This window comes from Leptodactylus fuscus, chromosome 9 (assembly GCF_031893055.1).
Source record: "Leptodactylus fuscus isolate aLepFus1 chromosome 9, aLepFus1.hap2, whole genome shotgun sequence".
In the NCBI taxonomy this organism is placed as follows: domain Eukaryota; kingdom Metazoa; phylum Chordata; class Amphibia; order Anura; family Leptodactylidae; genus Leptodactylus; species Leptodactylus fuscus.
Window position 1 is genome coordinate 21759118 of NC_134273.1, and position 25744 is coordinate 21784861.

The following is a 25744-nucleotide window of genomic DNA, read 5'->3' on the forward strand; positions in this document are numbered from 1 at the left end:
CGCATCAAAATCAGGACCAAAATACGCCATCCCGTACCCCGTGTGAATGAGCCTTTACTGAAGCTCAGTCCCAATCGAGCTGCAATACCAGTTCTGGCCACTACACAGTGCACAAAGCTGTTCCTGCTTCCGGGCCCCTGTGTCAGGAGTTGTATCTCCGGATATCAGATCCCGATGACCTATCCTAAGAAAAGGTTGTCATATCAGAGCCAATAAACTGACTGCTGACACGTTATAGGTCGTCATCGCTAGTTGGGTAGCAGATACAGAAGGCAGAGTTATATTAAAGAAAAACACGCAATAAACACATTCACACATTATACGAGCCACACTGGATGCCATGACACAGTGAAGAGACTAACTATATAAGACATGGCGCGATGAAGCTCAAAAACTTATTAAAAATAGAATAAAAAGGGAAAAAAATACAGGACTGCCAGCGGAATATGAATGTCACGGCTCTTATCAGTTCTGGCCATAGGTTACATCAACACTGACATGACTAGCCAAGTGCGAGTAGAAGTTACCGCCGATTTCGCGGCTTCGTGTTTATTCCTAATTTTACCCTCCTGGTACGGACTGCTGAAAATGTCTCTGTGCCAACCTCTAGTAGACAGAACGTAAGGCCGCCTTCAACCCTCTATTTTTTTTTTCTCCCAAAGCTAAATTTAATCTGAAGATTATATTATTTTCCCTTTTGTTGCTGTGATATTTGGCCAAAATATTTTTATGGCCGTCCTGGCAGCGCAGCTGAACAATATGTGCTGCAGAGGGAGGCTGTGTTACTGGCACGGCGAGCAACCGGGACAGAAAGACTCTTTATCAATTCCACGAGGCTGTCTTAGGGAGGACGGGGGGCGATTGCCAAGAGACCAACAGGGGCAACGTCACCAGGAAAGAAAGGGGAACAAAACAAAAAAAAAAAAAAAAAAAAAAAAAATAGGCATTGATCGGTAAGACTTTTCCATATGGAGTTAATACAGCGGGAAAATGGCTTAAAGAATCCAAAATGGCCAATTCAGTGATATTTAACAATCGTCGTGGAACGAAGTAAATTGGAAAAGCGGTCCAAATGATGTTTGACAGGTTTTCTTAGAATCACATGTCATAAAAGTCAGACTGGTCGGGTTCCAGAGACAGAGAGATTGGGGAGGTTCCAGGTTTTGTTTTTATTTAGCAGAGAGGTGGTCATGCATGCGCTGCTTAAAGGGATTTTCCAGGCTAAAGAACCGATGAGCTATCCTTCAATGAAAGATTGGCGGGGTCCACAATGGGGGTCCCGAACAATCAGCGGCAGTATTTATCATTGGTACTTGGTATTGCAGCAGCTGCTCGGCCCATTTGCTTGATTGGGACTGAGATGTGATCAGGTCACGTGACAAACGTATGTCACGACCTATGTGGGCAGGGAGTGCCGCTCCTACATCAACCCCATGGGATCCTAAATCCATGGCATACTAAATATATATTTTTATTATAATAAAATCTATACACACATATATATATATATATATATATAATCCTACTGTAGAGACACGTGGTCGCTAGAGATGAGCGAGTACTATTCGAATAGCACGCACCCATAGGAATGAATGGAAGCGGCCGGCCGCTTAACCCCCTGCTTGCCGGCTGCGTCCATTCATTCCTATGGGTGCATGCTATTTGAAACGGGAGTTTTGAATAGCACTCACTCATCTCTAATGGTAGCACAAAAAGGATGAACACAGTATTTTATTTGCTAGAAACGCTACAATACAGCTATTAATGGCCGTGCAGCCCTTTTTATATGAGAAATATTCTGGGGATATCCCTTTTCATGATGAATACTACTGCAGACCTAGAGCAGCCTGGTAACATTATACACACAGATAACACTGTCTGCGTCTCTTCTTACTTCCCGGCCTCTGGGGAAGGCGGCTGTACTCCATCACCTCCTCCTGGATACTAATAATCCAGGATATTACTCTGTCAAGTGGCTCCCGTTCATTTCAGCTGACACTGCTTAAAAGGGTTTTCTCAATCTACAGGATAAAGTGCAGAGCTGTGGAGGTCTGACCTGCCTAGTGCCCATGTCTCAATGAACTGCTTATGGCTTTTAAGGTAAGTTCACACGGAGATTTTTGGTCAGGATTTTGAGGCCGTATCCGCCTCAAAATCCTGACCTAAAAAAAAGACGTCTCCCATTGAAATCAATGGGAACCGGTCAGGAGTTTTTTCCGGGAGCCGTTTCTTCCGGCTCCCAGAAAAAAAGAAGTGAGATGCTCCTTCTTCAGGAGAATTCACCTCGCGATTCGGCCTGAAGACACTCCCTCCTCTGGACTAGGCCCATTCATTGGACCTAATCCGGAGCAGAGTGCGCAACTGGATGCCATTACACTGCACCAGCTTTCAGTCGCGGCTACCCAGCTTTTGGTCCAGAACCTGAGGCGGCCTCCACCTCAGGTTCCAGACCAAAAATCTCTGTGAACTTACCCTTAACAGTGCTTGTTTATCTAAAGCTTCACATAGAAATGAATGGAAATGTGTTCTGATCTGTGGGGGTTTCAGCAGTCAGACCCCACTAATCTGCAACCCAAGCCCTGTGGTGCTCCTACTCAAATGAATGGAGAAGTTGGCGTCCACTCTACCCAAACTCCCCAGTTCATCGTGATGGGCCTCAGCTGTCAGACCTCCACCAATATGCAAGTTATTCCCAATCCTATAGAAGGGTATATAAGGGATAACTTCCTAAGATGGAACAGCCCTTAGAGGTGCAATAAGGGTGACTACTTATTTGTACTTACTGCTTCCAGCTGCCTCTTCTTCTGTACCAAAAGCTGAAGCATCAGGTTGACATTGGCTAGGTCCAGATTATCTTGATCAGTTACCAGAAGGTCTTGGAAGATCTGCCATCGGTGACCATTCTAGGACCAAAAAGAAAAAAAAATTCAGTATATCGATTAAACAACTCTTTACCTACCACAGTACATCCATATTAACCTCTGCACATCCTTAAAGGAAACCTGCAAAGTTGAACGCTGAACTGCCAGTACCGTAAAGCAATCTACCGAGTAAGAGGATCAGAGCAAATCGCCATGTCATTTTGTATATATATATATATATATATATATATATATATATATATATATATATATATATAATTGTATAACATGGTGTCTGAAGTCTGTGCACTGTGTGCGCTTGGGAGACCTGTAGGCGGTCCCATCACTGGCTCACAGTTACTTCTCTTAGATTAAGGAAACATGTCAATCCTTAAAGGAGGTTGTCCTGTTATGGAGACTTATCCCCTATCCACAGGACAGGGAATAGGTGCCCGATCATAAGATCCCCCAGTGGTCAAGAGGACGGGGACTGAAAGTCAGGGTCCCTTTAAGTTTTTTTAGCCACTTCATGGTGGTCATAAATTCATCTCACTAGCGACCTCATAGTACAATTCGGCCATTATTTCAGACCTGTCATCGAGATACCTTTTTCTGGCTACAAACGATGACAACAAAATACCTTCACATTTACGAGAATGGCAGCCGGCTCCGCAGCGAACACGGTAAATGTCAGGCCGTGCTCTCGGTGTTGATCTTTAGTAGGCACATTTTTGGAGCTCTCCAACCCTATTCAATCCTGAAATCTGAACGCTCCAGAATGAGTTCAACAACGCGTGCTAGCGAAGACAAAGTGTCTCCTCAGGTTATTACGCACAATGAGAGGAAGGCGGCCAATACTAACTCGTACCCGGGATCTGTGGAGCCAAGTGCTTTTAATTACAGAGGTGGCTACTTGGTATTCACATTAACCCTAAAACACTACAACATACCCTTTTATAAGTGGCACCATTACCTACGGGGGTCCCTTGTAGTAAGCAGCAAGTTGCTATAGCTGTGTGTTAGATTTGGTAAGAGCGATATACCAAAAGTGGCATTTGGCAGGCGGGTGGGCCCCACGCTGCGGATCTGAGCAACAAGGGTGGATGCACATAGATAGCAAAGGGACAAAGAGAGAACATACTGTAGCACAAAGTGCTGAAAGTGTTAAAGGGGTACGTCAGGATTTAAAAAGTACCCTTCATGTCCTCGGGCACATGCGGTTTTATATACCGCTAAAAGCCGACATTGTGCTGAATTCAGCGGCTTTCCTGTTATGTGTCCCGATGCAACAGATATGGGTGTAGTTACAGACACCTCTTCACTGTCAAAAGGGCGTTCCTGACAGTCTGTAGCTGGATTGTGAGGAAGGCCCCCCCTGACAGTAGTGTCCTTAGCGCTGTACTGTAAGAGGGCGCATTCCTAAAACCGCATGTGCCCTAAGATATGAAAGGTCCTCTATCAATGTGAGCACCCCAGGCCCATTCAAGTGAATGGGGCCCAGTTGCCATACAAAGCATCACTGCTGTAGAAAGTCCAGTGCTATGTGAGGAGTGAAGAGGCCGCAGTGCTTGACAGTCTATACTTTCACGTGCAAGGTGTCTAGTGTGGTGCGACGCTCCTGCACGCTGGGCAGTATAGTTACCATGGCAACTGAGTCATGACCTGAGAATATTGCACATAGGTCCGTGCACCGTATTCTAGGTGTGACCCCAATGGTGACAACTGTATCTGTACAATCTGTATGCATGGGCCAAGTAGTCAGAGTGCACGGGAGAACCGAAGTCTAGGTACCCTTTATTGTTTGTGCACATAAAATCCTTTTAGGCTCCACGTACCAAAACCCTTTATATATATATATATATATATATATATATATATATATATATATATATATATATATATATATATAAATAAAAAAAATAAAAAAAAAAAAAAAAGTGCGGAAAAAAACATAGCGGAACCACATTGCATTTTTTTCCCGCAGAGTTTTTCATTGCTTCTTGCTAAGTTTTTCCGTGCAGATTTTCAAGCCATATTAATTTTCAAGCCATATTAAAGGGGCTCTATCAGCAAAATTTTGCTGTATGAGCCCCACATATGCGTAGGTGTAGGCGTGCCAGAAGTTGACGTCGGATCGTGCATCACTGCCCAGCGTTCAGGTATAATTTACATATATGTTTTTATAGTTTTATTTTAAAACGGGACCAGGGTTTAAAATAAGATTAGTGGTGCCTGAATGGCCTTTTTAAAGGCTATTCACGCATATGTGGGGCTCACACAGCAAAATTTTGCTGATAGAGCCCCTTTAATATGGCTTGAAAATCTGCACGGAAAAACTTAGCCCCTTTAAACCTAGAGGGAAAACACCAGCATTTCCACAGGTCTATCTGACATGCTACGGCTCTCAAAAACATCAGCGTTTTTTTTTTTTTAAATCACGGCTTTTCCGCTGAGGTTTTTTGCCTGCAATGTATGGATGGGATTAGCCAGGCTCTCACTCACTTTGCAGTTGCTGTAAAACGCAGCATTTTTTATGGCAGGGTTTCCACAGTGGGAAAACCGCTGCATTTAAACAAAGTGGGGGGGGTTTGGCTTCAAAGAGGTTTTCCAGCCTCAAGTGGATTTTTTTTTATACTGATGACCTATACACAGGATAGGCTATCGGGCTCTGTGGGAGAAGGTGGGGTTCAGAGACTCAGGCCACACACAGATCATATGTTTCAGACACTGGAAAATGCTAAAGTGGATGGAGAACGTAACGTGGAGGCTGGTCCTATTCAAGGAGATGAGCTGCAGTCCTGTTAACGCTATAGCCAGGGTTCTAGAGATTTGCAGTTTCACTCCTATTACCTGAATAGGGAGCAGTCTGTACACTGCGCTGTGTTCCCGTCCATTGCAGCAGCTACCGGTGCCTGGTGGATGCCTGAATGGCTGATCTGTGTGGGTTCTGTGGTTGGCCGACACCTGATCAGATACTGATGACCTATCCTGTGGAAAACACTTTTAAATAAAGTCTCAGATGGGAAAACAATATGTATTTTGCCATCCCCTCCACACCCAGGCATCAGCCGCCACCTTGGTCCTAAGCATTGTTGGGGCTCATTCACACGGGGCAAGAGGGGGCGGATTTTGGTGCTGAATTCACGTCAGAATCCACCTCCTCACAATAGAGGTCTATGCAGACCGCTAGCTTAATTTTTTCTGTGAACGGTACGTTGCCACTCACAGAAAAAAGAAGCGAGCTGCCCTTTCTTCAGGCGGAATCCGCGGCTGATTCAGTGCCGGCGTCCACCTCGCAACACCACCCTCCGGACTAAGCCCATTCATTTAAGCCTACTCTGGAGCAGCAAGCCGCGACTGTCAGAAGCCACGACAGTCGCGGCAGGCTTCCCGCGTCAAAATCAGGACCAAAATATGCCATCCCGTGCCCCGTGTGAATGGGGCCTCACTGTCATTTCAGAAAGGATGCAGCATAACAACAAGATAATAGCCGGCAGCGAGTATTATAAAAGTATTACTTCATAATATAGAGCAAGGCTGGGACTTGGCGCTTTGTTACCCATTAGACACCGGATATCACTGGAGCGCAGTTTGTACAATTGCTTTTTGATAACCTGCGTCACTTTCATTTAGTAATGCTTTATTCACATCTTACCGAGGGGTCCAGCTTCAGCCGCTTGTCGTCAAATCTCTGCTTCTGTTTGAGAATAAGTTCATTTACTGGAAGATAAAAACACAGGGCGAGTCACTAAGATGAGAGTTCGAGGGATTGTACCTACTGAACTGAATAGACATGGATACGGCTTCATCTAAACTAGAGAATAGCACAATAAAATGGATGTATCCAAGAGCCCACCACCACCATTGTAATCCATGTATACCAGTATATACTCTCAGCACACGTCATGTAATGCTAGACGTGATTAACGGGGGTCCGACTGATCTACTGACTGTTTCCCTGCAGAGCACGCGAGGCCAGATGCAGTTCCCTGGTCTGGAGGCGGCTTACAAGGGGAGCAGCCACTTCATTGTCATGACCGGTCAGTTCTAGGCTCCATGTCTGCATCCAATGGTCTGTTCCATTGAAAATAGAGCAGATCCTATTCTTCTCATTGGAACAGAATGGATCAGAAGCCTCCATAGAAGTGCATGACACAACGCATTTGGATGACACCTGGATGTCACTGAGCGTCATCCCCCTAACTCAGATGTGCACTCATTCGTATGCATGGAGTCTACGGGTTCCGTCAATAAAAGTGATGGCCTATGCTATAGATGTGCCATAAAGTAGGAACACCCACTTAAAGGTTTGCTGTCTGACAACAACGCTATAAAACATAGCTCTCGCTCCTCTAACCCCTTTGGACACATGCCTAGAACCCACTGCAGATTTTTTCGCACTGTTTGTGAATGGGCTTTTATTAAGTTGTTTTTGTAGAGTATCGGTGTGGATTTAGCAGCCAAAATTCTACAACACAATGCATTACATAGAGAGTAAATGGAACAAGATCACATCTGTACCCTTTTAAAATGCCATTATCGGCTGGGGATTACTTGATACTTAGACTTAATGTGTTATGCACCTTTAGGATAGGCCATCAATTTTAGATCAGCAGGAGGTCTGACTGTCAGACCCCTGCAGATCAGCTGTCTCGCCAGGCAAAAGGCTCAGTCACCTTTTTCGGGATAGTGGTGGTTCCCGTCAAGTGTACAGAACTGCTGCAGAACCCACAACCACCACCATCCATAGAGAGTGTGTGAACAGGGCGGTGCCTGACAAGTAAACGATGTAGGGAACGGCACGCCCGGGGCAACAACTGAGCAGTGGAGGTCCCGAGAGTCAGACTGCTGCTCATGTAAAACTCATGGCCAATCTTAAATGGGTTTTGTGAGCAAAGTATATTGATGACCTCTCAATTTCAGACCCCAAATGATAACTGATCAGCTGTTCTCATCAGTCGCTATATAGAAGACAGAAACAGAAGCCGATAACCCTTCTCCATGTAGCTGTTGTACAGAGTTACTGCAGCTCAGATCCTATATAAGTGAATGAGAGCCGAGCTGCAGTAACTCTGCCACAAAACAGAACACATCCATCCACTTCTGACCAAGAAATACACTTTACTGAAAGGTCATCAATTCCGTAAAGGTGAATATCCCCTTTAAAAGTTGTATTCCAAGAGTTAAAGGGATCATATCATTAAAATGCAATTTTTTGTGACCAACACGTCGGAATAGCCTTAAGAAGGCTATTCTTCTATCTTTAGATGTCTTCTCCGCGCCGCCGTTCGGTATAGATCCTGGTTTTTGCCGGTATGCAAATGAGTTCTCACAGCACCGGGGGCGGGCCTCTGGGCTCAAACAGCACTGGGGAAGTCCCCAATGCTGCGAGAGAACCCTCCAGCACCGCCTCCATCTTCTTCAGGAATGGCCTCTTCACGCGTCTTCTTCTGGGAGTTGGCTGCAAACTTCTAGGCCTCAGGCCTAGGACAAAGCCGACTGCGCATGCCTGCCGGCCACAAGAAAATAGCCGCCATTTTATTGTGGCCAGCGAGCATGCGCAGTCGGCTTTGCCCTAGAAGTTTGAAGCCACCGCCAGAAGAATACGCGTGAAGAGGACGCTGCTGAAGAAGATGGATGCGGCACTGGAGAGTTCTCTCGCAGCATTGGGGACGCCCCTAGTGCTGTTTAAGCCCAGGGGCCCGCCCCCAGTGCTGTGAGAGAACTCATTTGCATGCTGGCGAAAACTGGGATTTATATTGAATGGCGGCGTTGAGAAGACATCTAAAGGTAGGAGAAGAATAGCCTTTCTTAAGGATATTCCTACGTGTTAGTCACAAAAAATTGAGATTTAATGATAGGATCCCTTTAAGAGGCATAAGTAAATGGACATAAAACACGGATTCCACTCACCTAGGAAGTTTGGGTAGAGATGGTCAATGTTATCCACCACATAGTTACACTTTGGGCAGCGATTATTGTCCTCCAGACTTTGATGAATGCATTTGTAGCTGTTAGGAGACAAAACACACATGGTTTTTTGGCCGTCACTGACTATCAGAGGATATAAATATATCAGATAACCACATTTCTTTACAGTGTATACCAAAAAAGGTGTAAACCGTGCACCATGTGGCAGCGCACCAGCAAGACTGCGGCGGATGACATAAGCCGTCTATACACTCAGATTTCCACTGCTGAGCGCCGAACATTTATTTGCTTTTTGCCTTTTGCTTTCGGCTGCTGCTTAGTGAGAATTGATGCTTTTCGACTGGATATCTGGGCTGTGATGATACAGAGCTTGCCTACATGAAATACTGCTAGGAAGACTTGAGTGACACGGGAACAAGATGTCTGATATTCGCTATCACACGGCCTCCCCCCCTGCTGCTTACTGCCATCTCCTGGGGCTCCGTGTGCTCACACAGCTCAACTGGTTTATAGGGAACAGGTTTCATTACTGGATACAAAGTCTGATCCATCAAGCGATAAAAAGTGATAAAGATTCCAACATGTGAATGTGAAATCTATCTAAGACTGGGAATAGGACTTGTTGTTTCTTTGTGCCGATAGATTATTAATACACGAAGAAGAAGAAGAGAACGGCCCCTTCTGTATGGCGCTGTACTCAGGGGGGATCGCGGTACAGACACCGCTAAATGGGCCCCGACTCGGGCCAACAATGCAGACAGGCATAACATAAAAAGCTGCTGAAATAATGTGTGCGCTCCAGAGGTCATACAAGAGAGGCGCAGCAAACAAGTCTTATTTCTGAAGACCTTACCGCAGATCTTTATTTTAACCTTGTATGGCAGTTTTGTGGTATAAAAAGTGACAAGAGGGAAAAAAAAAAATTCAATTTTTTCTTTTTTGCACCAGCTCCCCTGGTTTCCTGAAGAAGAGCGAGACCATTGAAAAGCAGAGTAGATTGATATATGGTCTGTGGGGAAAGATTCGGTGGAAGTTCTAATGCTTTCTAGGCTTAGGAGTCCAGAGGGCGGTCTTAGACTGTAACATGGCGGTCAGACAAATAGGACAAGACAATCCCTTCCCCAACCCATTCTGTTAGAAGAGAGTTCTCCTTTAGGACACACACAGAGCCAGGATAAGAGATCAAGTACGTAATACTTATGTAAGGCCCCAGATGGAGTCAGAGAGGCCATATCTTCTATTTAAAGGGGTTTTTAGGACGATGAGCTCTTCTTAGGCCGTGACATCACATCTATTGGTCACATGGCCAAGCTGCAGGTCAGTCCTGGGGATAAGCTGCAATACCAAGTACAGCCACAATACAATGTACGGCGCTGGGCTTGACAAGCGGTGTAGAGGCCGCAGTAATATCAATGTCGTAGCTCCGGATAACCCCTTATACAGTGGACATTACACTATACTGCCAAATCCAAATCTTATGTGTAATGGGTGTCCCTATTGTCCCAAAAGAAACTCTCAAGGAATGTTGGATTTCACCACGCCTAATAATTTATCCGTATGGGTGATAAGGCGGTAGAGATGTTTGGCAGCAGCTTAGTCGTACATTCATGTGTATAGCGGAGTAGCAGGATTGGCATATTGAGCGCCACTTCCTCTTCTCACGTCCACCGCTGACTTTGCCAAGTTGGAGCACAATGCCATTCAAGGTGCAATACCAAGATCTGCCACTATACAATGTATGGCACTGCCCTTGGTAAGTAGTAAAATGGCCACAATCAATATCAGAGACATGGAACAGCCCTTTAAAAGGTTTCCCGGCTCCTGCAAGTTTCATATTCTACAGAATATATGTCATCAGACACCTGAACCCCCACAGATCAGCTGTTCCAGAAGTGGCTGCGATGGACAGAGACCTACTCGTGTGACAAAGAGCTGCAGTCCTGTCCATTGTATATTGGTGGCCCCAGGGAACGTCCACTCTCATAACTAGAATAGGAGTTGGGGGGGGGGGCTACACGGTGGCTCAGTGGTTAGCACTGCAGCCTCGCAGAGCTGGAGTCCTGGGTTCAAATCCCGCCAGGAACAACATCTGCAAGGAGTTTGAATGTTCTCCCTGTGTTTGTGTGGATTTCCTCCCATTCTACAAAGACATACTGATAGGGGAAATAAATGTACATTGTGATCTCTATATGGGGCTCCTTCTTTGACCTGGTGATGCACCCTCAAACATCAGATACTCAGGAATAGTTGAAGCAGAAAGTCCACAGAGGAAAACGCTGCGAGAAAAACCATAATGCGTTTCCGCTGCAGTTTTTCCCAAAGCGCTTTTTGGCTGTGGCTTGATACACGGGATCTTAGCCTTAAACACCCCACTCACGTGTGAATCTGCACAGCACAGACAACAGGGGTCATACGTGTAAAACCACAAGCCATCGCAGTGACTGGCACATCCTAGCAGTGACTGTGTGAACATACCCCAAATACCACATCAGGGCATTCCCAGAGCCTTAAACCAACACATTTAGGTTGGAATCTCCCTGTAAACGACTGTCAAAGAAGGAGAATTACTTGTGAAAACAAAGATTAATAGAAGATCTGAAGGTTTGTACAGAGACAAAACCGCTGCTACTTTTCATCAAAGCCCCCAGCGCCAACACGGCCGACAACACTGTCCCATTCAGCGGCGAACAATGAACAGTGTTTGGAAGTGCAGAGACAAATCCGAGGTCCTGTCCGTGTACCGGCAGCGGGGCCAACACCGCATTACTCCACAACACCATGAGGCCCCTTCAGTAACAAAGGGCTTAAGATAAGCCGCAGAAAAACAAAAACATCTTTCCCCCTCTGTATTCTCACAGAACATGGATTTATTCCAGGGATAAAACGTCTCCAATGTCAGGGAGGCAGCTGCTATTAGTTTTAAAAAGGTCTTAAAAAATAGGAGATATGCATCCAGACTGACACCTGGATGTGATTTCACCAGGCTCGCTTTTACTTCTTTCATTTTTTTTTTCTTTTCAGAAACTTGGGAATCATATGTATGTTTAGCACAGGAGCGTTAGAACTGGGAAATGGATTTTTAACCCTCGGCGTGTGAAAGATGCTGGAGACGATCGCTATGCCGTGGCTCCAAAAATAAAGCTGCGCACATCCGTCTCGGAAACCACAGGCAGGGGGAAGGTTGTGGATCCACAGCGCCGTAGCGTCGGTACTTTTCCCATGCAGAGGGTAACCGGTTTTCATGGATCCCGCATACACTTGAGTCTAGTGAAATAGCCATGAAGTTGGCCTGAGAAAGGCCAGTTAAAGCTGCTGTCAGGAGAAGAGATCCATTAATATCTATGAGGTCATGGGATGGACGTTAAGGTAGAAATACTGCCTGATATACAGTGTTACATGTTACCTATAGATTCCCATATTACACTGCATTCAGTGGACGGTCAGATTTAGGCTTCTTTTGAGCAGCTTGGGAAACGCAGTCTGCACATTATCCAGAATTACCACCCAAACCCAGCAGAGCATGTAAGGGCTTAGCAAAACCTAGAGATGACCGCCAAACCTTCTAAATTCACTGGGATGTCAGATTTGTTAGGTCTGTGATATAACCAGTCAGGGTGCTAGAGGTTGGACTGATCATATACAGTCCAGTCACATTAATGTGACCACCTGTCCAAATCCAGAATAACCCCCTTTTGGCAGAGCGGACCGCTGCGAGACGTGCATGAGGAGAGGGGATGTTGTGATGATGTCACTGGGATGTTGAGCCATGCCGACTCCAGTGCCGTGGCCAGCTGCACTAAGTTACGCGGTTGACCATCCATGGCACAAACAATCTGATCGAGGTGGTCCCACAGATTCTCAATTGGGTTCAAGTCCGGGGAATTTGCTGGCCAAGGGAGTACGGTAAACTCATCCTGGTGCTCCTCAAACCACACACGTACACTGCGAGCTTCATAACATGTCACATTGTCCTGCTGGTAGATGCCATTTCGCATGTAGGGGTGAACATGGTCCATAAGGATAGATGCATACTTGTGTTGATCCATCGTGAATTACAAAACCGGCGCAGTTTCGGAAATCACAGCATGTCAATTATACCTACGGAAACACCAGTGGTCTCCCTATAGGTATAATTTCGAAGCAGAAGGTTCACAGAAGACACTTTCTGTGAAAAGTGCTGTGGGAAAAACTACGAAAAGATTAAATGAACTACTCCTGTACAACGTAACTGATGAATGGGACATCAATGGCACAGAACGCTGTGACCTCGTCAAACAGCTGATCGGTGGGGGTCCTGGCTGCCGGATCCCAACCAATCATATACTGCCGACCTACCCTACGGACAGGCCATCAATAGGCAAGTCCCTATAAACCCGTGTAACACAGGGATTACGTTGGACCTTGGTGGTGTGGTGCAGCACAAACCCCTTCGTCTTGCTTTACGTGACGCAAAGGGTTAAGCGTGCGCTGACTTCAGGCTATAGGATTTAAGGTCTTGCCTGTACATCAGTAATAGCCATGGCACAATATTGACTTCATTACCACTGTGACTTTTGTTGCAGTCAGCACTACAGAGTATTACATTTCTGTAGATTTCTGGAGCTCCGGAGTCTGCAGTACATCTCTGTGGGATCTCACAGTTCATCTAAGGATAAAAAATTGCTTTAGGAAGGGTGAGTTAAGGGTAGAAAACAGAGAAGGAAATCGAAAAAAGGTTGTGAAATGAGGAATTGAATGTTCTAGCTTAATGCAAACAATCGAGTGCACTCCATCACCAGAGGACATTAACACGCCGAGGCAGCCTGCGAGCGGCGTACAGACTCAAAAGTTCATTGTCCTAACACAATCCACTAATTGACGGCTTCCAAAAGCTCCAGATACTTAGTGGTGATGTCAACTATCAATTTACATAGTTTACACGTCTCCCAACAAACGCCAAAGACAAAAGGAGTAAAAAAAAAAATATTGGAGATCCTACGAGAGGAACGCGTCGAGGCAAACTATAAAAAGCAGGAAGTCTGTTCTGGACTCCATCGCTTTCAATGCCCCCAAAACGCGCTCCAAACACAAAAGGCTATAAAAGCCGTTCTCATAGCGAGCGCTGGCCACAACATCAAGGCAACCAATGGTATAATTATAGAATTACTGAAAAGGTCTATATCTGCCTGGAGGAGGAAAAAAAAAAAAAGTGGCCACAAAATGAATGAAGTGTCCAAGTGCGAGCAGCGTTCTAGGTTTCATAAAAAGTACAAAACTGGGCAAAGCGCACATCCGAAAAGTCAACGTGCCTGAAGCTATACTGCTGGCTCCTCTGTCATAGGAGGCCCATCCACCCCGGTGAATAGATGTGACCGAACGGCTCATATATTGTACCTGGCTTCATCCTCCTCTGGCTCGGACCATACTAATGGAGTCCTACCCTATATAGATATAACTTTATAGGTCAGAGCTGCTACTCATTACTGATCACACATCATGGTAACCTGGAGTCCCCAAAACACACTGGAGGGAAGTTACAAGACTAGCAGCCTTAAAGGGGATCTCTAGGCCAACGATATTGATCAGGAAAGATCATCGACATCAGAGTGTCGATGGTTCAATACACTTAATTGCCACACATAAGCTGACTGAAGGGACAAGAGTCTCTTCGAAGTTGCTGTACGTTTTATAGTGGCATCTTTTGAATGGGACTGAGCGACAGTATGGCCACATGACAAATGGATGAAAAGGCAGTGGCCTAAGAAAAGGAAGTGGAGCCCATCCAAGCACTTCAAACGGCTGATCGACCGGGGTCCCGGGTTTGGCCATTGACCAGTCCTTAGGGCTGACACCAGTATTAAATTCATTATCAATATTGTAGTCCGAGAAATCCTTATAATTCCAAGTGCACTAGAGTACAAGGCACAACGTCCATGAAGGGGGGCATGACTCTTTGCACCCCTTGACATTTGCCTAATATTTTGGCTGTCCATGCACATATATGCTTGCTATACATGGGTGCATGTTCACAGGCGGTTCCATCCTTTCTCACTAAACCTTATTTTATCCTCTTGTCACATTAAAAGGGTGGTAAGGGGAGAATGGCTTGAATGTGGCCCCCATTTTACACTTCTGTCCTGACACTGCGATTGGGATGGAAACAGGAAAGTCAATAACTCGCTTGAAACTGCTTCAAAAAGTTATAGTAAAATAAGGGGCAATACAGTGGCTCAGTGGTTAGCACTGTAGCCTTGCAGCACTAGACTCCTGGGTTTGGATCCCGCCAGAAACAACACCTGCAATGAGTTTGTAAGTTCTCCCCGTGTTTGCGTGGATTTCCTCCCATTCTTCAAAGACATACTGATAGGAAAAAATAAAGTTTATTGTGATCCCTATATGGGGCTCACAATCTACATTATAAAAAAAGTTGTAGTAAAGTAAATAGGAAAAAAAAAATCCATAGATAAAGAGCAAAGGATCTACTGAGCCTGGACTGCAATGTAAGTGACCGTACATCAAGGCAAGTGTGGGAGAAAATACACAAAAATAAATGCAGAAGGACAAGGTCTTACCAGAAACTGTGTCCGCATTTTGTCATGTAGGCTTCTTCAATCATATCAAAGCATATTGGGCTGAAACAGAAAAAAGAAGTAGGTGAAAGGGTTAAACATGACACAAGGGCCAACAAAAAGAAGGGTCCATACACAACATACACGCCCCCCCATCACCAAAAAGTCAAAGCAGCAGCTGGGGTCCCCAATACTACTGAGAACATGCTGTAGGATCTTTTGGACTATGGGGGGGGGGGGGATTGAACAGCACCCGCTTTACTGCAGCTGTAATACGCCGGGGGTTCACCACGTGAGGGGGGGGGGCTATCGACTGCAAAAAGGCCTGCAGAGTTGGAGTCGTGATAAATTTTGCATGGACTGGAAGACAAACCACCGCCATAGACTTTGAAATAAAGCACATTTTCTCCCTAGAATCTAGGGCCTAGATTATACAATTATTAATATTTTTATGTCAATTAGTTCACCTAGTTTGTTACTTTTATAGAAAATCCATCACTGACTTTTTCATGAATTAGAAGAGATTTGTTGCTCCTGACCGACCATGGCCATCACTTGTGAAAAGTTGGAGTCCTGTGATTTTACTATCCCACTTAGGGCAGGTTCACACCTGCGCCTGGTCTCCGCTTTGTGGGTTTCCGTCTTCTGCCCGAGAAGCTGGACAGGAGACGGAAACCCGACAGTCAGTGTACGCCCGTGAGCGTCTTCTGGTGTCCGTGGCAAAACCGGGTTGTTTTTTTGTTTTGTTTTTTGTAACCAGACACAAAGTCCTGCATGTCCGATTAATAAAAAAAAAAAAAAAAAAAAAAAAACGGGGCCACACAGTGGCTCAGTGGTTAGCACTGCAGCCTTGCACCGCTGAGTCCTGGTGCTCAACTCCCACCAAGGGAAAAAAAACATCCGCAAGGAGTTTGTATGTTCTCCCAGTGTTTACATGGATTTCCATCCCATATTCCAAAGACATACTGATAGGGAAAAAAAATGTACATTGTGAGCTCTATGTGGGGCTCACAATCTACACTTAAAAAAAAAAAAAAAACACGTTTCGCCGCAGAGAGGCAGAGGACGCTCACAGGCTTCAAGTGAACGGGTTTGAAAACTGACCGCTGGGTTTCCGTCCACTGTCCAGTTTCTCGGGCAGAAGACGGAAACCCACAAAGCGGAGACCGGGCGCAGGTGTGAACCCGCCCTTATAAAAGGTCATCACTATCTGATTGATGCAGTGCCCAGCACCCCCACAGACCAGCTTCTCAAAGGCAGGACATATATTTTAAAAGAAATTTGAAAAATAATAAAATATAATAAAAGAAATTTAAAAAAATAATTATAAAAGATTAGAGAAGAGGAGCCCCAATAGCGATTCCTATATGACGCGAGCTCCCGCTCACAGAGCTGCAGGCAGATTCACATCTCGGGCTGCCGCCTGTCCACAGCCAAGTAGCCTTTAGTAGAGGCCGTAGTTGGCTAGCGGCAATGTAGACCCATCTGAGGAGGTCTCGGCCTAATCCCGGTAATAACACTGTAATAGTGAATTGCTATTTAAACACTTCTATAAAGCAGCTGAAAGGGTTAAAATGAGTAAACTGGGGGTTACAAGAGGGAGCGAGCAGATAATAAGGTGTTACTAGTGGCCCATGTAGCCGCCAACTCACGCGCCCCCCTATCAGAGACATTGCACAATTGTATGGAGCCTTACTAACATCAGGTCCCAATAGAAAACTTTTACAAGGGTAATAATTGCCTGAATCTGGAGCTAGAACAATACAAAGTGAGCGCACACACTCCATCTGTACTCTCCGCGCTTCTCGTGAACACACAATCGTACTTAACTCCTTGCATACCAGTAATGCCAGGAATGTGGCGTCTGGATCAGAACACCGGGGTCGCTGTGAGATAGACACGTAAACAGGACACTGCTTGTAAACAGGCTCTGGTCTCGCAGGTTTCACAAGGAGATTTACTAAGATGTCAGGTTCTCATTAATGGGCAGACTAAACTAAAAATAACAGATCCAGTGGAGGTAAAGATGGGTCCTAGTACTATCAACCTGAGGTAAGGATGGGTCCTAGTACTATCAACCTGAGGTAAAGATGGGTCCTAGTACTATCAACCGGAGGTAAGGATGGGTCCTAGTACTATCAACCTGAGGTAAAGATGGGTCCTAGTACTATCAACCTGAGGTAAAGATGGGTCCTAGTACTATCAACCTGAGGTAAAGATGGGTCCTAGTACTATCAACCTGAGGTAAAGATGGGTCCTAGTACTATCAACCTGAGGTAAAGATGGGTCCTAGTACTATCAACCTGAGGTAAAGATGGGTCCTAGTACTATCAACCTGAGGTAAAGATGGGTTCTAGTACTATCAACCTGAGGTAAAGATGGGTCCTAGTACTATCAAAGTGAGGTAAAGATGGGTCCTAGTACTAGCAACCTGAGGTAAAGATGGGTCCTAGTACTAGCAACCTGAGGTAAGGATGGGTCCTAGTACTATCAACCTGAGGTAAAGATGGGTCCTAGTACTATCAACCTGAGGTAAAGATGGGTCCTAGTACTATCAACCTGAGGTAAAGATGGGTCCTAGTACTATCAACCTGAGGTAAAGATGGGTCCTAGTACTATCAACCTGAGGTAAGGATGGGTCCTAGTACTATCAACCTGAGGTAAAGATGGGTCCTAGTACTATCAACCTGAGGTAAAGATGGGTCCTAGTACTATCAACCTGAGGTAAAGATGGGTCCTAGTACTATCAACATGAGGTAAAGATGGGTCCTAGTACTATCAACCTGAGGTAAAGATGGGTCCTAGTACTATCAACCTGAGGTAAAGATGGGTCCTAGTACTATCAACCTGAGGTAAAGATGGGTCCTAGTACTATCAACCTGAGGTAAGGATGGGTCCTAGTACTATCAACCTGAGGAAAAGATGGGTCCTAGTACTATCAACCTGAGGTAAAGATGGGTCCTAGTACTATCAACCTGAGGTAAAGATGGGTCCTAGTACTATCAACCTGAGGTAAAGATGGGTCCTAGTACTATCAACCTGAGGTAAAGATGGGTCCTAGTACTATCAACCTGAGGTAAGGATGGGTCCTAGTACTAGCAACCTGAGGTTAAGATGGGTCCTAGTACTATCAACCTGAGGAAAAGATGGGTCCTAGTACTATCAACCTGAGGTAAGGATGGGTCCTAGTACTATCAACCTGAGGTAAAGATGGGTCCTAGTACTATCAACCTGAGGTAAAGATGGGTCCTAATACTATCAACCTGAGGTAAAGATGGGTCCTAGTACTATCAACCTGAGGTAAAGATGGGTCCTAGTACTATCAACCTGAGGTAAAGATGGGTCCTAGTACTATCAACCTGAGGTAAAGATGGGTCCTAGTACTATCAACCTGAGGTATTGCTTGGTTGCCCCACAGCTCCTTCAATAAGGTTGGTAAATATAGTGACACTAATCTGTACAGAACAGCATGTAGCAGAGGGGCAGGGGTAGCTATCCTGCTAGGAGACCCTCTATGCGCATACTGTTCAGACTGGGAAATACACGGTCCGAGTTTTACGGGTGAATCTAGACTCAGGGTCTTCGGAATTAAACAGCAGTTTCCCCCTTGAGAGTCAGAGCCTGCCTTCTCAAGATATCACTGTCTGTCAAAATTTTAAAAAGACCTTTCATGTCCTCAGGCAGATGCGGTTTTATATACTGCTAGAAAGCCAACAGTGCGCTGAATTTAGTGCACCCGATAACCCAGCCCCACAGACAGGTTAGAGTCCCTGAATCAGTGTTTTACCCTTGTGAATCGCTGCCTCCATTGCTGAGACATCACCATTTTTGTCAATAGGCAAAGTAGGTTTTTGAAGCAATGGGAACGTTGCCTCTTCGCTCTTTGGAGCAATGGCATTGTTCTTGTTGCTCCAGAGTACTTTTTAAAGAGGACCTTTCATGCCCTCCTGCACTTGCGGTTTTATATACTGCTAGAAAGCTCACAGTGTGCTGAATTCAGCGCACTGTCGGCTTTCCGGTTACGTGCCCTGGGGCTGGAGATATCAGTGCCATTAGTTTCAGCACCGATATCTTCCTACTGTCAGAAGGGCGTTCCTGACAGTCTAGCTCGGCTGTGATGAACGCCACTCCACAGTGCTTGTCCATAGCTCTGTACTGTCAAAAATGGTGATCCCTCAGTAATGGAGGCAGCGATTCACAAGGGTAAAACACTATGATTCAGGGACCCTTACCTGTCTGTGGGGCTGGGTTATCCAGTTAAGCACTACTGGTCTATTATTTCCCAAATTACAGCTTGCTGTCTGTACTGAAGCATCTTGTTACATCCCGAGACTGAAAACCCAAGAGACTATACTGCTCAAGGCAGAGAGCTTGATACGGTGTTATAGAGCCTAGGCAATCCTCTGTATGAGAGCGCCAATTATACACAGCGCCCTGAGATTTTAGGGGTGCATTGCCACTGCTATACTTGCCGTCAAAACAATGAACGCCACATAGAGACCCAAGAGGATCCCACTGTAAGTCCATGGGAACTCTAACAACATATACGTGAACAGAAACTCGCATTGTTGCAAACTACCTGGATGGGATATATTGTACCTGATGGCTAGGTTTAGTTCATGGAGGAGCAACAACACGTCATACCATTGTAGGATGCTCTCTACTCTCTAACAACAACACTTGCCGTCACTGAACACGAGCAGAGCCCAAAATTGTATTGGAAAGATATTCAATTTTGGTCATTGGGACTATTAGGGACTGTTCACACGAGCACAGAGGGGCTGTACTATGGCGTGTAATCCACGTCATAATCCGCCCTCTCACAATGATGATCTATGGAGACCGCCAGGCTGCAATCACGGAAAAGAGAAGCGGGCTGCCCTCTCTTCAGGTGGATTCCGCGGCTCGGCGAGCCACGGCGTCCCCAACCTCCAGAGTTGGCCCATTCATTTGAGCTGACTCTGGGGAGGGAAGCCGTGACAGTTGGGTTTTGACCTGAGAGTGACACCGCCCCCTGTGTGAAGTTAGCCTTACATAACCCCTTAAGAAAGTCATAGCTATATATGAGACAATACACTGAGCTTGCTGTGGCTTCAAACTAAGAGCACTGTGAGCTTACAGCTCCATAAAGGGACGCTAACGGCCGATTCCACCACGATGGGAGGTAGGAAACTTCTATCTGCAGCATGCTGAAAAAAGAAGCATCGTCCTCGGTCTCTCCATGGATCCCGTAGTAGATTCAGCCCCGGAACCCATGGGGTCCACCAAATAGCCCCACTGTGTCAGACGCTATTCAGTGTACAAAGCCTTGTACATTGCTGGAGTTAATAGAGGCGACTGCATCAGATTCCTCCATGTGAACAGCTCCTAACTGCAGCATATTTTAGGCCCAATCTCTGCTAGATTAAATGTTTCTAAAGATCTTCACAATACTTGGCACAATGTAACAAAGCAAAACTCTAGTCATAGGGAATATGAAAGAAACTCCGAAAAATCAGTACGGCCCCGTGCACAACTTTGTTAGCTACACTACCGCCATACGCAGGAGGCTTAGGGTAAGTTCATACAGGGTTTTTTGGTCAGGCTTTTGAGGCCGTATCCACCTCAAAATCCTGCCAAAAAGACGGCCTCCCATTGAAATCAACAGGAGCCGGTCAGTTCTTTTTTCCGGGAGGCGTTTGTTCTGGCTTCCGGAAAAAAGAAGCCACATGCTCATTCTTTCAGGCAGATTCACCTCACGACATCCGACTGAAGACTCTCCCTCCTCCCGACTAGGTCCATGCATTTGGGCCTAATCTGGAGCGGAGTGTGTGACTGGATGCCGCTACCCGTATTTTGGTCCGGAACCTGAGGCGGCCTCCATCTCAGGTTCCGGTCCAAAAAACCCTGCGTGAACTTACCCTTAGACTGCGTTACATACAGAGCCACTGCTCAGGCCAGGGCTGGACCACAACACAGGACTCCATTAGGAAGGTATTTAATCCAGGTCTATTGCCCTAAGATGCCAGCTAACAAGTATCAGATCAAACGGACACACTCCTAACCTTCCTAATAGACATTTTATATATGCAACTGGCAAAGTTCCTGATGTATATATAAAAAAAAAAAAAAAAAAGGGCCCATTGGAGGAATTCTGTAGCCTAGACTTAAAGGCATTATGTTATGAGTAATTATCTATAGCATCGCTGGAGTCCTGGGTTCAAATCCTGCCAAGGACAACATCTGCAAGGAGTTTGTATGTTCTCCCCATGTTCGCATGGGTTTCCTCCCACACTCTAAAGACATATTGATAGGAAATGTTGATTGTGAGCCCTATATGGGACAGTGAATGTCAATGTCTGTAAAGCTGTGTGGAATATGATGGCGCTATACAAATAAGCATAATAAATAATAATAGCATAGATAGGAAACTAACTGCAGGTACCCCTTACCCCATCAATCCTGAGAAGGCAGCCAAACATGTTCCCCATTCTCAGGACTGGTGGAAGTCTCAGTAGTCAGAGCCCTACAGATCAGCAATTTGCCCTCCATCCATCCTCTGATAAACATAGCTCATGGCATAACCCCTTCACTGACGTCCTCCGCTGGCACAGGAGGCACCTGATTTATTAACAGGCGCCACCTTAACCAAAAAATTCAGATGGGTTAGTAAATTCCTCCCCACGTGCAGAAAGCCCCAGCAATCCAATGTAATGTGTATGATACAAAGCAGGGAAACCGGAGCATTAAATAATCCCCATCAGTCAATAGACTGCAATGCACTGACGTACCAACAGCTACCAAAAATCAATAGGGAATTTTTGCAGTTACAGTGTAACTAAACGGTACCAACTTTTGATTTTCTGGAAGGATTTGTGTCATTGACGCTGAAGTCCCACGTAATGGGCCACAGCAATAAGAAAAAAAAAAAAAGCTGCAAGAACAACCGTGGCAGCAACACGTCATGTTTTTCCCGTAGAGGTTTATACCTATATGAAAACCGCCGGGGTTTCATTAAGTGTAACTGACATTCTGCGATTCACTAAATTCCCATCCGCTTTGCAGGAACTGTAAAAAGCTGTGGTCTTTGCTGCGGCGTGTACACCACGTGGGGCCCCGGTCTAATACACATTTTGGCTCCTACATTTTTTTTTCCCCCCTTTCTTTCTCTATTGAGAGCTGAAATCTATAGGGAGCCTGCACACGGAGTGAGACACCAGCAGAGTCTAGTGTGAATGCCGGCCGGCAGCCATTTTTGGGAGGCCGCTCCTGCATTGAACTACAAGAGCGGCCTCCCAAAAATGGCCGCCAGCTGGCATGCGCAGTCGGCTCTACTAGTGTCTCACTGGCAGAGCTAACTGCGCAGGCGTCGGAGGTGACACAGGAGGAAGACAACAGAGAAGGGAAGGATCCAGCCGAAGATAGAGTAGTCACAGGATCGTGTTCTCGAGCAGCAGTGGGGACACCCCAATCGCATTTTCATCGCTGGGGCCCGCCCCCATCGCTGCCAGAGAAATAATTTGCATATTGGTAAAAAACGGTATTTCTAAGGAACGGCGTGGCGGGGATCACATCTAAAGGTAAGAGACGAATAGCCTTTCTAAAGGCTATTCCAACGTCTTATCCACAAAAAAAGAGGTTTTAATGGTAGAATCCCTTTAATGAATTAGAGGACCTTTACTGCTTCAGAATGACCAGGGTGTGAGGAGGGGAGTCAGGCTGGGGACCCACGTGGCGGAAATACAGCACAAAAAACTGCTGTGCTTTACAGTCCCTGCAAATCCCATCCACACATTGCAGAAACGCTGCAATTTCCAAGAACGTTGTGTTTTTGGAAACAGTCAGCGTTCCCGTATACATATAACTGATGCGCTGCAGTTTCCCTATAGGTATATTTTGAAGCAGAAACTCTGCAGGCTTTTTGCAGAAAGCGCCGCGGAAAAAAAACGTGATGCGTTGCCGCCGCGACCCTCTATGAGAGGCCTTAGCCATCATTCTATGAAAAATTCAAAGTTGTTGTCATTTTGGGTTACCAGCAACAGAAAGATAAGCGGTGCCCAGACTGCTGCCATACACACTAGGCCTTCAGTTCCTCTCACAACCACTGCTTATCCCCAATTCACAGGATAGGTAACAGATTGCTGGCTGTCTCATCACTGGCACCCCCCAATCATGACAGCGGGGGTCCTGAACACGTTCATACACCTCTATGTGACTGCCGCTGCTAGCCAAGAGCAGTCTGCAGTTATATGGAGCAGCAGTGGATACGGGGGCCCGCGCTTCATTCATATGGGGGAGCCTTGGTACCCTGTTCTTGAGATCAGGGGCTCCCAGCATGTACCACTCACTTCCATGGGAGGTACAAGCATAGATGAGTGAGAGTGCATGCTGGGATTTGTAGTTTTGCACCAGGTAGAGAGTAACAGGTTGCTGATCTCATGACGGTCTCTAACATGTGACTCCTCACTTGTATAACTACAAGTCCCAGCAGACCCTGATACAGATTAGGTCCCAGTGTGTGTAGATGAGGATTAGTCAGGGGTGCACAGTAATTTTGTAGATCTGCCCTTACTGCAGCTGGCAGGGCATGCTTGGACTTGTAGTCCTTGTAGTACTGGTATGCTAGGACTAGAGTTTACAGCAGGACCATACCATCTTGTCAGACAAGGTAGGGGGGTCCCTATCATTCTCACCACACAAAGTCGTTGCTTTTATCCTCATAGGAGTTGATGAGTCCGTTACACAGGGGGGTGGGCAGAGGCCTCTTTCTGGGCACTGAATTCCCGGCCCTTCCGGTCAGTGCAGAGCCGTTGCCCGTCACTCCGAGCCTGGACATACTGGAAGCCACCGGTCTCAGGGGCCCCGCCGAGGAAGAAGAGCTAGACGGGGTGGAGGATGATGAGGACGAGGATGGGCCTGTCCCACCTCCCGGTCCGGGGAGTTGCTGAGACTGCCGGCCCGAAGACATTTTGTGTTGCTTCTGAGCTCAGACTCCCGGCTCAGGCCCGCCGCATTCTTCTGTTCACCAGGAGTGGGAACAATAAAGTGTCAACAAGGGAGCCAGCTCCAGCCAGACACCGGAAGCGTCCGGCCACTGACGGGGCGCCAGACAACAGCCACGCCCACTTTGTGCGACGACACGGCTGCGTGTAGGGCGACAAAGTGAGGACAAAAGGGTGCAAATCGCGAAGCGTTCATTTCTGTCTGATCTGGAGTGTATTTGTATATGGGTCAGACACTGCTGACACTTGTGATTCCCCAGATATAGTTAGACAACGCTGCAGACAAGTAGTCTGCTCTACCTCAGGACATAATACGCTGTGTGACCTACTATTTAACCCCTTTCGGCTGGGGTACACATTGTTTTGGTTTTGTTTTGTTTTTTTGCAGTTTGCATTGTTTTTTTGTTTAGCTAACTCAAGAAATGGCATAAAAAGGAATGGAAAATGTAAAGCAAGCACCGCTCTTACTTCTGCTAAGACAGAGTCGGCGTTCTTGGGGCCACAAGCAAAGTTATGTCTGAAGTGTCCAGTATTAAAAACATTTAGGCTATGACCCCCTTGGTGTTCTACATTATTAGATTAATTCCATGGTGCTTTACATTTGACAGTTTACATACGTTACACAAAATATACAAAACCAGTGGCGTAACTAGGAATGGCCGGGCCCCAAGGCGAACATTTCACATGGAGCCCCTCCTAGGCCCCTGACCTACCCAACCCCCTTCTTCCCTCCCAGCACAAACCACATTCCTGCACCCACAGTATTATGCCCCATAGTGGCCCCTGCACACACTGTTGTGCCCCATAGTGGCCCCTGCACACAGCAGTATGCTCCATAGTGGCCCCTGCATACACTATTATGCCCCATAGTGGCCCCTGCACACACTGTTGTGCACCTGCAAACAGTATTATGCCCCATAGTGGCCCCTGTACACAGTATTATGCCCCATAGTGGCCCCTGCACACAGCATTATGCTCCATAGTGGCCCCTGCACACACTGTTGTGCCCCATAGTGGCCCCTGCGCACACTGTTATGCCCCATAGTGACCCCTGCGCACAATATTATACCCCATAGTGGCCTCTGCACACACTATTATGCCCCACAGTGGCCCCTGCACACACTATTATGCCCCATAGTGGCCCCTGCACACAGCATTATGCTCCATAGTGGCCCCTGCACACACTGTTGTGCCCCATAGTGGCCCCTGCACACACTGTTATGCCCCATAGTGACCCCTGCGCACAATATTATGCCCCATAGTGGCCCCTGCATACAGTATTATGCTCCATAGTGGCCCCTGCACACACTATATGCCCCATAGTGGCCCCTGCACACAGTATTATTCCCCATTGTGGACAATTCACGAACAATGATTATACTCTGGGGTCTTTTCAGGCTCCAGAGTATAATGATTGGAGAAC

At 46.3% G+C, this 25744-nt stretch overlaps 1 protein-coding gene across 1 annotated transcript in view; it reads right to left on the reverse strand.

The window, feature by feature from the left end:
- Positions 1 to 24424, reverse strand: part of COP1 (COP1 E3 ubiquitin ligase) — a 133656-nt gene extending 109232 nt beyond the window's left edge. The window contains exons 1-5 of the mRNA XM_075287108.1: positions 24013 to 24424; positions 15344 to 15403; positions 8775 to 8872; positions 6517 to 6581; positions 2784 to 2903 (exon numbers count right to left, since the gene is read on the reverse strand). Coding sequence (XP_075143209.1) covers positions 2784 to 2903; positions 6517 to 6581; positions 8775 to 8872; positions 15344 to 15403; positions 24013 to 24287 — 618 coding nt within the window. The 5' untranslated portion in view covers positions 24288 to 24424. The remainder of the gene's footprint in view (positions 1 to 2783; positions 2904 to 6516; positions 6582 to 8774; positions 8873 to 15343; positions 15404 to 24012) is intronic.
- Between the last annotated feature and the right edge of the window lie 1320 nt (positions 24425 to 25744).